Here is an 11,036-nt window from a genome sequence, read left to right as displayed (position 1 = left end):
TCCGGATGACGGATATTATCCGTAAGGGCGTGTTCAATGCATACTAACGTACCGGTATTAGGCCCCTTTCGGAGTAAGCTAAATAATAAAACGAAAAGGAGTTCGGAGTAGCAATTCACAACTTTTTCCTCTCCTTTTCATCAAACAGAAAATGCTCACGAGCTCCCTCATTGGTCAAGATTTTGGTCCATCACCGGACGAGTGAATAACAAATAAAGGTATTTGATTGGTTAAATCAAGCATAGGACAGAAAAAAGAGCAAATCGGTGGTCTTTTGGTGACCAACAAAGTGACATTGACATGGCCAAGCTCACGACCCCTTCGAAAAAGGAACTCATCGAAGAGAATCGGGTACTGCGAGCTGAAATGCAAGCAGCCACGTTCATGATCCCCCTCGTCGGGCAGCCTGAAACTCCATCGGAACCTCGGGCCGCTGTCGAACCCAAATTCTCAGCAAACTATACGGACCAGATGATCGTCGCGTTGCTCGAAGTGCGGTTTGGCTGGTTTCGTGACGACTTCGCCGGTAGTAAGTCGAACAAGTAGCTCGCCTGCCTGTGGGAAAAGGTCGCCCTGCAATTCAACATACTCACGTCGGCATCAGTTCGTATACCAAGTACCTCCCTCAAGAGAACTAGGTATATGCTCTCAAATTACAGTACAACAACATCAAGAAGTGTGTCGAAGCTACTGAAAACGACACCGAGAATCCAATCGAGTATCCAAGCTACTGGGAACACCTCGTCACTGCATTCGGGGACATGAAAGGAATTGGACATCTCGAATTTGGCACCGATAACCCAAGTTCACTGTGGGACGTCAACAACAGCAGTGGTGTTGAAGATGGTGATGGCGACCTCCACGTCGACGACGCAGAACGAAAGCGAAAACGCATTATTCCGGGTGAAGTCGACAGGCAGCGTCAACTACGGAAGCACGGCGAGACAGACGTCGGGGCGGGGCTAGTGTCGCTCGGTGCTGCACTCGCACAAGGGATGGTGGATGCCGCTACCATTTCGAAAGAGTCACCGGATAAGCCCAACGGGTTTAGCGCGATACTCGAGAGGACTGAAGCTGCACTAGCCAAATCTGCTGCTATACATTGTTTTGCACCGCACTTCATCTACACATCGCGGCATCGCGACGTCGCTGTGCTTCATAGAACAATTCCAACGCAAATATTATTGATGAAATTCCATTACAGTATCGGTGTCGCGCTGCATCATTAAACAATCCCAACGAAAATACTCGTGATGAAAACACCAATTACGTGTAATTGGTAATGTACGCTTTAATGTGATCACGTGTGATTACTGCTTCTACGCCATCTATTTGATTTTTTTCACTATCATATATCACATCACCCCCAATGTGCATCCAGTCCTCGTATTCACTAGGAGAAGGAATTGTAATGGCCTCCAAGGCAGCTTCTTTTTCATCAATCATCCAATTGTGCAGAACGAGGGTTGCTTCGATGAGGAGGATCATTTCTTCCGGAGTTCCATGCAAAAGAGTCACCTAAAACAAATAATTTGAGTTAAGTGGGCTAGTTATTGCTTGTTGAGGGCTTTGTAGAATCGTTACCTGAAACAATCGAAATGTGTTTTTCCATACTCCGAATGCCCTTTCGACCACCATTCGTGAACAACTGTGGACGTGGTTGTAATGGACCTCGTCTTGAGGCATACCCCAACGAATTGGATACGGCATCATCACATGGTTGTACAGCTTGTATCCAGCGTCACCGAGGGTGCAGCCGCCAAAGGGAGGAGTTGATGGGAGGACTTGACAAACCACGAGTCACGAAACAGAGCCTTGTCATTCTGGCTTCCTGACGGGATAGAATACGTCATGAACTTCAACTTGTCGTCCACAACGGCTTGTATGTTGAACGCGGGGAACCCTTTTCGACAATACCACCCCGTGTGGTCTGTGAAACGTTTGATAGGCACAAGGGACCCATCGATAGCCCCATACGCATTGGGGAAGCCCATCACGGACTCAAACCCCAACCGTACTTTCTCCCAATCAGGGCGGCGAGTCGGTAGGCAAAAAACGGCACTCAGATAGCGCTGACGGATAACTTGGCACACTTGGACACAGTACTGCCTCGCACACGTCAAAGAGATGCCAAAGAGAGCCGCAGTGGTGCTGTACCTATCCGAGTGCGACAGGTAGTGCAGTGCTACTGCAACCCGATCGACCACGCAGAACATTGTGTGGTGATGCAGAGGACCGTGAACATCATCCCATTTGTCTTCCACCTTCTGTGCAATGATGAAAAACACAGAAGGCCCACAGCGCAGATGCGTTTTGTACCAACCAGCGTAGGTGTGATCGGTCTTCACTGTGTTCCAAGCGGACGACTTGACAGTGAATTTGTCTATCTTTGGAGCAGGGGTGAGGCGGCCGTCCAAAGAAGCAACGACAGCTTGTGCAGCAGCACCGACAGCTGCAGCGACTACTGTGTTGATGTCCATCGAGAGAAATCTATGGCTGGTGATACTTTTTACACTAATTTGTGATATTTTACTCCGAAACGCTTCGTCGACTTATTTGCACAAACGGAGATACTTATTTGCACAAACGGAGATACTGTAGAAGTAGCTCTCGGAGCTACTGCGGAAAACACTTTTTCATCCGGAGACGGAAACCAATGTGATTGGTTCTTGCTCCGGAAATAGGTTACTCCGAAAGGGTCCAGCTCCGATCCATCTCCCATTTTAGGATCGAAAAGTCAGATTCGACTGAGGTAGTGTTGGGAAAGATGGTCGCCAGTCCACCGCAGAACTCGCGCAGATGCAGCCATTGATGAGGTGCGATATCCCAGGCATCATCGAAAGTGGCGCTATTGACGTGTTCGTCAATAGTGCGGCGCAGGATGGGGTCGTTGCTATATGTGGCGACCAGCTGGCGATGATTTTCCTCGACCACGTCGATGTCGACATCAGACCAGAAGCGTAGGATGCGCTCACGATGCGGGTCCAGCACATTACGGATGAAGTGAGCCGGTCGAAGTCCAATCAGGTAGAACTGGAGGTGCATCTTGCTCCCGCGGCAGGTTGCTGTCGTCGCGCTCTGCCCGCACGCCCTGCAGCTCGATCACCAGAGTCTCTGCATAAGCCACTATCTGCTTTAGGACGGTAGCTTTATCAGCAACATCCAAGCGCAGAAAGTAGTCCCGGGCCATTGATCCCTGGTCCTCGATCAGGATGAGGAGTTGGTCGGTCCAGATACGCTCGCTAAGGAGCGACAGCGTCGTCGGGATCGATCAGTTCGAGGTCGAACATGGTGCTGATCGTGGCAACAAGCGCCATGATGTGGCTCTCCTGCTGCGCCATCAGCAGCGACCTGTTCTGCAGTAGGGCGAACGCAATGTTGATTGCGTCGATGCCTGGTGCGATAGCATAGGTCACGGTCCACCACGCGTCAGTCGGCAGCATATCGGGGCGATCCTCCTCGATGTACGTCATCAGCCTGCGACGGTTTTCCTTCAAGAATTTAAGCACGTTTCCGAGATGCACCCAGCGGTTCGTCTTCCTGGGGCACTTGACGCCCATCTCGATGATCAGATTGAACGCGCAGGTAGACGGTGTAGGAGTAGGCAAACTTGATTCATGTCCCGCCGTCGATTCGGTCGGCACTCTCCTTGGCGATGATGTTGATCTGATGGGGAGCGCACCAGACACGCATGACATTGTACTCGACGGCAGCCACGAGCCTCGTGACGAGGCTGCGATGGCGCCCGGTCATCTTATTCTCGCCGTCGCTTGACACGCCAATCAACTTCGCCCGCCACTTAGGGAAGAGCGCGTCCAGGAGTTTAACAATCATGTTGAACATGTTCTCGGCGGTGTGGCGGTCGAACATCGGAAGCGCGACCAGGTGCAGGTTCAGTAGGTGGCCGTGCCAGTACAAGCGCAGGCGGAGATCGAAGAATGACTGACCGCGATGGGTGCTACTGTCACCGGCCAACGAGAACGCCCACACCTGCTTGACATTGTTCAGCATGTCGCCAATACGTTGGAGCGCGACTGCGACTTGCACACGGACGTACTGGCCGACGATGAGATCGTTGATGCCTGCCAGCTTGGGTACTTGGGCCCGATTTTTGGCGTGCCCGATAGCAAGCGCCGTCTGCTTAAACGACATCCCCGCACCAACGTGATCGATCACTAGTTGGTACCACATCGTGTTCTTGATCTTCACCGTGTACGAAGCCGCCCCATTCGACGCTCGCTCCCCCTGCTTGAACAGCAACATTGCGTTGTTCTTCTGTTGATTTTCTTGGATGCTGTTGACGCCACGTCCTCTCCGGCGTCGTCGCAGTCCTCCTCCTGGATAGCCTCCGCGTTGAAGAACAGCCCTCCGATGATCGTATCAACGATGGGCGCCTTGATCATGTACTCGATTGAGTCGCTGGTCAAGTCCATATGGACGTGAAGCGTGTTACTTCTGCTAATCTTGTCGTTGAAGTATTCTTTCTTCGCAGAAGTCGACATCTGCTGGTACGCCTCCCACGATTCCTTGTGCTGACCGTTCAGGTGACTTCGGTAGTTTAAGGGCGTGAATGGCTTGGTGAAGTACTTGACGTCGACGCGACTTTTGCGCTTCCGGGTTCCTCCCTCCGTGATCTCCACCTTGTCGCGGCCCTCAAAAGTGCAGAAGTTGCACCGCACCATCGGGTTGCCGTGCTGGTCCCTGGAGACGATCTCGAGGCCGAACTCCAGATAGTGCTTGGACTGGAATGGAGTGGTGCGCGGCGGCATTGGGCTCATTTGAGTCAGTAAAGAATAATGCGTGTAAAAAAAATGTCTTAGTTTATGCACGCAGTTGACCTTTCAATTGCAGAGCTATATTTAGAATATGCATAAGTTTATGAGGCCTGCGTTAGTATCCGAGTGGAGGACTTCAGAAACCGGCGCAAACTTTATTTTGAGTCGGTGCCGGCTCAAAATTATCCGGCGAAAATATGATTAATATTATTGTGTGTTCTACTCTATATTTCCATGGCGGTTCTTAAATCGCCCCGATCCGAATGTCCGCGAAATGGCCCCATTGACAAAAAGTGGGATTTCTCTCACAAAACAATCGTTCCTACTCACCCTATTATGACGCAGTTTCCTGACCTGAGTCAATGGACATCCCATTTTGTAACACCTGAGCCCGTAGGCCCCGTAGCGAGTTTCTTCGTATCCCCAGCACACATGCACACCGATGTACACACAAACATCTCAAGTACAACAACTGGACGCCCGCGCGCTACCGCAACGTACGACTACACCTCGTCGTACTGCCCTTTGTGGAAAACTGAGTTGGACTTCGAAATTCTAACCAATGAAATCATCGCGGCTATTTGTTGGCGATTTTCACAATGGATCACAATTGGCAAGTTTAACCAGAAAGCACAATAACATGAGGCAAAGTGATGTCCACAGAAACCGGCGCAAATCTCTACTCTTTGATTGGCTCACAGGTTGGCCGCGACCAACAACTTTAACTTTGGCATGGGACCGAAAGGAGGAGGGAAGGGATGGAGCTCCCAAGAAGCGCTGAGCTTACTCGACTACATCGAGAGACTGCTACCTCTTGGAGGTAACCACTGGGAATTAGCACAGACTGACTACAATACCCTAGCCAGCCAAGAAAACGGTTAAATCCCAAGGGACACGACAGCTCACATGCCGCACTGTAGTAGTGGAGGACAAGAGCCAAGGCTTGGTGCCTGTGTGGCAGTTTGGGAGGGCGTCCTGACTTGAAAATCCATGGACTCGCGTTGGGTGGTACGAGGACATTGCTGGTAGTAGTGTCGTTCCTTTAAGGATATTCGTGCTCTGAACAAGCGGAGGTTGCTAAGAGCTTCGTCGTTGGCATCGTCGTCGTCGTCCAGCAAGTGCAACCACAGACATCGCCTCAAGTTGCTTTATCCGTACTACAACAGTATCCGTACCAAATAGTCCGGACCCGCCGCAAATTTTGATGAGGCCCTTTTCTGACCTCACCAAGATTTGCGGCGCATTTGAATTATAATTCCGGATGATTTTGGTGGCGCAAAATAAAGTTTGCGCCGGTTTCTGAAGCCCTCCAGTGGATATATGGAAGCGTATACTAATATATGGAAGCGTATACTAGTATATCCAAATTTGAAATGTCGAGATATTTCAAATTGTTAACACATCGTCAATACCATACCTTGAGTCCAAATATACTGCATATCGTAATAAATTTATGAAAAAACTATTGTGCAAGGGAATCTCATGACTGGGCGGCCATGCGAACATGCCGAACTTGTTCCTGGTAGAACATCATGCTAAACATGTCTGTACGTGATAACATCCACGAATCGTGTGCTGTATAGCTTAGTTGGTATGCATTAACGTGTGCACCGTGTGTGAATTACGATCATTGCACCTTCAATCAACCACACTAGCGGGGAATCAATCATAACGTTACATGGTCAGTGACGAACGGGACTCGGGGAAATACGTGCGTAACGTTAAGCCAAGATCGGCTGGTTATACTGTACAGTGCTTGCAGTGAATACCACCAGCCTATCCGATCGGTATGAAAGAGCCTAGGCAGTTGTGGTATCGATTGCCACGTCGATCCCGCAACTGCCTCGGCTCGTGCATACCTACCTCGAAGGCTTGCAATGTGCGAGCACACCCGTGTACAAAGCTGTGTAGAAAGAACAAACGCCACGTCAACTCCCTAACATTCCTACCCACCAGTGATGTCTGCACCAACATGGTGCAGTGGTTGTCGGCTCCATGTCGTCACGACTGGTCCAATCGCGTTTTGATTCTACTGTATTCCCTCTATAGTTGCATTTTTCGGATAACTTATCAAGTACATTGCCCCACAGTGAAGCGCCCCCCAAAAATATCCAGCTCCAGACATGGATATTTTTGGCGGCTATTTGACTTCAGAATATCTGGGACATTAAAAAAACGTGTTCAGTCAATGGAATTTCCAAATATCCAGATATATCCACTAAAATAACCGCATTTGGCCGAAATGTGCGAATATTTGGCGTCATTAAACACGCCCTAAGTGACCGAACTTCAGCGGAAAAGGCCAATAATGGCGAACCACAGTATCTGTGACGGGGAGAGATCCGTCAAGAAGACAGGGGTGAAGATGGCGGAGTAATCTGTCGGTGGAGGGAGGTAATCATGCCACGCGGAGGGATCGAGCCCCACTCTTAGGGCCTCGTCCATAATGGAGGCATCTGAGCTTGTACGTCTCCAGTCGTCCAGGGTTTGCTGGTGCAGTGCAGTGGTAGTCAGCCGTTTGGCCGCCTGCATGGTGTGGTAGCAGCTCGCTAGGAGATGTTGGCCCCATTCGACGATCGAGTCCACACTGCAGCGACTGATGACCTGTTCCGGCGAGCCGAGTGACCACAGCATCTCCCGGGCTAGATAGGGGAAGTCGGAGATGAAAGGATCCACTTGCGCGATGACGCGGATCGGAGTGTCGTACTGAGCTCCATGGAGTTCCCCTTTTTGGTCTTGTAGCCAAGCAGTGATTCGTTTGGCCTGTGCGAGTGGTAATTTGGATTTGAGGGGGACGTGGATAATGCTGGGAAGAACTGACGTCCAAGCGCTGGGCTTATCATGTCTGGGGAAATCTTCATGGATGCTTTGAGTGGTTAACAAGAAATGATGTTGCCTGACGAAGGTGAGCTCTCTTCGCAGTATCGTGAGCAATGGGCGTGCCTTGTCCACATGGGATAGATTGGTAATGCCAACACTACATGGGATCCATCCCAAGCGTCGCCCGGTAAACGGTGCGTTGGATGCTAATGACGTTGAGCGCAATCGCTTGATCTCGTCCGATCGGGTGATCGTCGAGAACGTTTTTGGGCGGGTATGCGCGTTGTGGAAAGCCTCTTTCGCGATGTTCACGTGGTCGGAGAAGAACTATTGTGCTGTTCAACGAACGACGTTTGCCCTGACGAACTTTCACCTGGCGTTGATACCCCTATGCCTTGAAGACGAAACCTTTTATGGAATGGTCTTGGCGCGTTACGAAAGGATGGCGAATGAAAAAAAGGGTAAGCGTGTCGCTATCGTTTGAACCGACAAGAGAGAGCTGCATTGGTCTTGGGTCATGCTACCCGCAGTCGTTTACAGACGACGAGGGAATTTAAGGCTCATCGAAGTTTTGAGTGTCACACAACTTTTTTCAGCCAATCAGCAGCAATTCACAAAATACTTCAATTCTATTGGTGATATTTTTATTCACGAGCCAAACTAAAAAGCGCGCGTGACAATCTTCGTGCACCCTGTATTCACAAGCGTATTTGAGCCTGCATGCTCATGGAGCCCTTGGTATATCCTACCAGCAGTGCCACCAAAGGAGAACACAGGCACACGTATCCAATCGCTCTAAAACTGCGAGGAATTGAGATGCTCCGATCCATCCGTACCGACAGGTGGCCACAGCGCTCTCTGTGCCATGCCGAACTATGCGCAGCTGGTGTCCGTGAAGCTCTTAGCCTACAAAGGGAATAAGAAGACGACGAACTTGCCTGGTGCTGGCCGACCAACCATTCTGCCGCAGCCTGATGAACTCTGGCCTTCATGGACGCTCGCCGGTCCCAGGTGCGTGCATTGACCTACGAGTATATGCACATGATTACGTTCCTCAAGAAGCATCACCAAGAATAGGTCACCCAGTACATGGCGCACCAAAAGTCTGGTTGTGGATACGACCACCCGCTCAAGCTTCTGCAAGAGTTCTGCCGTCGAAACGGGTACACCCACCAGCAAGCATGCAGGTCCAAGAAGGTCAACACGGACCTTGAAAGCTCGCGATCAGAGTTTGCATCAAAGTTCCACAGCGACTACGGTTCGTACCCTAACAACTGTGTCTACAATGTGGATAAAACAGGCATCCAGTAGGACATGCCGCCCCACTACATCTGGTCCGTCGTGGAGGAAATGCAAAGCTGTCGGCTGGCGAGAAGCACCTATAGCACCTATAGGATGACGGCAGTACTAACTATACGACGAAAGATGATGCCAATCATGTTTGCAATCAAGGGCATCATAGAGCGGCGTGAATTTCCAACGTATCCAAGCGGCCACTTCTACGCAAGGCTTGGATGGATGGTTCCGTAATACGGAACCATCCATTCACTCCATACTGCTGCCATACGGAATCCGTATGGCAGCAGTACCTCTGGTTCGCCCTTGCAGTAGAAGTTCAAGACAAGTCCATCCTGGTCCTCGACAACTTTGAATGCCATGTGAGCAAGCTGAGCGTGGAGTCAGCAGAGGCAATCGGCATGGAAGTATGGGACCTACCTCCAAATGCTATCTTCCACTGTCAACCATCGGACGTGTATATCATGGCGCCATTCAAGCGGCACATGCGTAACCTGTGGATATCCGAGGACCTCGTCCATGATGACGACGATGATGAAGGTGGATGTCTCCGAAAGCGCTTGTCAAACGTATTACAATGATCAAGAGTGCGATCAAAGCATTCGAGCTCATAACAGATGATGAAGTGCGAAGTTGCTTCCTTAATGCCATACCAAAGCCGTAGTGCAAAGAGTGTTGGGCTGGCGTCTACCGCCACAAGTGAAAATTTCAGTTTTTGTGATTATGTTTTCCAATCATTTCCAATCGAAAGGTCCCACGAAGACGGAGATTTTGACATCGATTTGAGCGAAAACGGAGCAATATTGACTTAGTAATCGTTAAAATACCATTTGGAGCATGTATACTGGTTTTTCAAATTTAATTGTGCAAACGCATACTACTACGTAGTACCATATATTAATAGTATATCTTATTGAAGTTATCCTGATTGGTCAGAATATGTTTCGTATTTCGAACTACGCTATCCAATCATATCGTGAAATTTGCACTACACACAGAACTTCGATGAGCCTTAAATTCCCTCGTCGACTGTATACTAACAGTAATACAAGTTGCTTTGGTTTGGTATGATATAGTTCGTGAGTTTTCAGTCATTCACGTCAGGTTTTCATCAGTAACTCAGTCACTTCGGAATTTACACTCTTTTAACTAAAGTAGTGTAGGTACAGTATCACTAATAATTTGCAAGGCTGTTGCGTTTTATTGTTAGTGCATCGACTGTTACAAATAATGTAACTTTCGAAGTGAGTGGATCTCTGTTAAATTGTGAAGTACTGTAATGGTTTAAAGATCTATTGTCTCAAATATGACTTGAAGTTGGTCATACAGTAATGGAATGGGTTGCTTGTTTATGATCAACGTTCTTAGCTACTACTCCGAGTAGTATCTAAGAAAGTACATGACATTGACATCGAATTTTACTCACACGGTTTCTCTACGAGCGGTGTATGAATGTAGATAGGTATTGCTAACTTAGTTGCAGGCTATACCCGGTAGTTCAAAGCGGGAGCGGCACGGCCATATGGCCTACCTGCCGCAAGAGGAATAGATAGATCATTCGGTGAAATGAGAGGCTTAGATCCGCGCTCTCGTATGGCCGCACTTGCGCAGACGGCCTCCCGGGGGCGCTCGGGGCCTTAATCACTGCCAGTGAAGTAAGTCAGAGTAACAATTCACTTGCGGTTGAGGAAAAAAGGAACACTTCACTGTCAAAAGGTATTGATCTCAGGACGTCAGGGTTACGAACCCAACGCACTGACCACTAGCTCAGCGTCCATTATGATATGGATTCGATTTTTTGCTATCTAAAACCTCTGTTACTCTCACAACGAATCTAAGCTGGGGATACTACGCCTTGGTTGTGGGCGCCGCGGCGTACGTACGACGGCGCTCGTCTACCCTTGTACATCAGCCACACGGAAATCAGAGCCAGCCACACCAGCGCCAACGGCCACAGGACTTCGTGCGGTCTGCTCCATACACTAAGTCGGTGCTGCATCGTACGCACCAACAGCGACGTCTCTGCGATGGGTTTCGTCATCGTATCCAACTTCTGCTGCACACGAAGCAACAGTTCCTTCTCCATTCGACGCCACGTCTCATTCACCACCGCCCTGGGTTTCGTCATCGTATCCAGCTTCTGCT

The 11,036-nt window shown here is 49.6% G+C and overlaps 7 protein-coding genes across 7 annotated transcripts; 1 reads left to right on the top strand and 6 right to left on the bottom strand.

Annotated features, from left to right (window-relative positions):
* Positions 1–300: 300 nt before the first annotated feature.
* On the top strand, positions 301–1,072 carry H257_08523 (hypothetical protein; the record flags this gene model as incomplete). The annotated part of the gene is made up of 4 exons (XM_009834420.1): positions 301–492; positions 547–603; positions 660–998; positions 1,052–1,072. The coding sequence occupies 4 exons, from the start codon at positions 301–303 to the stop codon at positions 1,070–1,072; spliced, it is 609 nt and encodes a 202-aa protein (XP_009832722.1).
* Positions 1,073–1,370: 298 nt separating this feature from the next.
* H257_08522 (hypothetical protein) lies at positions 1,371–2,480 on the bottom strand (the record flags this gene model as incomplete). The annotated part of the gene is made up of 2 exons (XM_009834419.1): positions 1,371–1,518; positions 1,585–2,480. The coding sequence occupies one exon, from the start codon at positions 2,478–2,480 to the stop codon at positions 1,713–1,715; it is 768 nt and encodes a 255-aa protein (XP_009832721.1). The 3' UTR covers positions 1,371–1,518; positions 1,585–1,712.
* A 205-nt stretch (positions 2,481–2,685) lies between these two features.
* H257_08521 (hypothetical protein) lies at positions 2,686–3,045 on the bottom strand (the record flags this gene model as incomplete). Its single annotated transcript, XM_009834418.1, has 1 exon — positions 2,686–3,045. The coding sequence occupies one exon, from the start codon at positions 3,043–3,045 to the stop codon at positions 2,686–2,688; it is 360 nt and encodes a 119-aa protein (XP_009832720.1).
* Positions 3,046–3,242: 197 nt separating this feature from the next.
* Positions 3,243–3,560, bottom strand: H257_08520 (hypothetical protein; the record flags this gene model as incomplete). Its single annotated transcript, XM_009834417.1, has 1 exon — positions 3,243–3,560. One exon carries the CDS (start codon positions 3,558–3,560, stop codon positions 3,243–3,245), a length of 318 nt encoding a protein of 105 aa, XP_009832719.1.
* A 55-nt stretch (positions 3,561–3,615) lies between these two features.
* Positions 3,616–4,778, bottom strand: H257_08519 (hypothetical protein; the record flags this gene model as incomplete). The annotated part of the gene is made up of 2 exons (XM_009834416.1): positions 3,616–4,245; positions 4,308–4,778. 2 exons carry the CDS (start codon positions 4,776–4,778, stop codon positions 3,616–3,618), a joined length of 1,101 nt encoding a protein of 366 aa, XP_009832718.1.
* A 2,286-nt stretch (positions 4,779–7,064) lies between these two features.
* Positions 7,065–7,492, bottom strand: H257_08518 (hypothetical protein; the record flags this gene model as incomplete). The annotated part of the gene is made up of 2 exons (XM_009834415.1): positions 7,065–7,417; positions 7,483–7,492. The coding sequence occupies 2 exons, from the start codon at positions 7,490–7,492 to the stop codon at positions 7,065–7,067; spliced, it is 363 nt and encodes a 120-aa protein (XP_009832717.1).
* A 2,897-nt stretch (positions 7,493–10,389) lies between these two features.
* Positions 10,390–11,019, bottom strand: H257_08517 (hypothetical protein; the record flags this gene model as incomplete). The annotated part of the gene is made up of 2 exons (XM_009834414.1): positions 10,390–10,535; positions 10,791–11,019. 2 exons carry the CDS (start codon positions 11,017–11,019, stop codon positions 10,390–10,392), a joined length of 375 nt encoding a protein of 124 aa, XP_009832716.1.
* Between the last annotated feature and the right edge of the window lie 17 nt (positions 11,020–11,036).

The sequence above is a fragment of the Aphanomyces astaci genome (assembly GCF_000520075.1).
Source record: "Aphanomyces astaci strain APO3 unplaced genomic scaffold supercont1.19, whole genome shotgun sequence".
NCBI classification, from domain to species: domain Eukaryota; phylum Oomycota; class Saprolegniomycetes; order Saprolegniales; family Verrucalvaceae; genus Aphanomyces; species Aphanomyces astaci.
The sequence above is the reverse complement of the archived record's forward strand: the minus strand, read 5'-3'. Positions and strand labels throughout refer to the sequence as shown.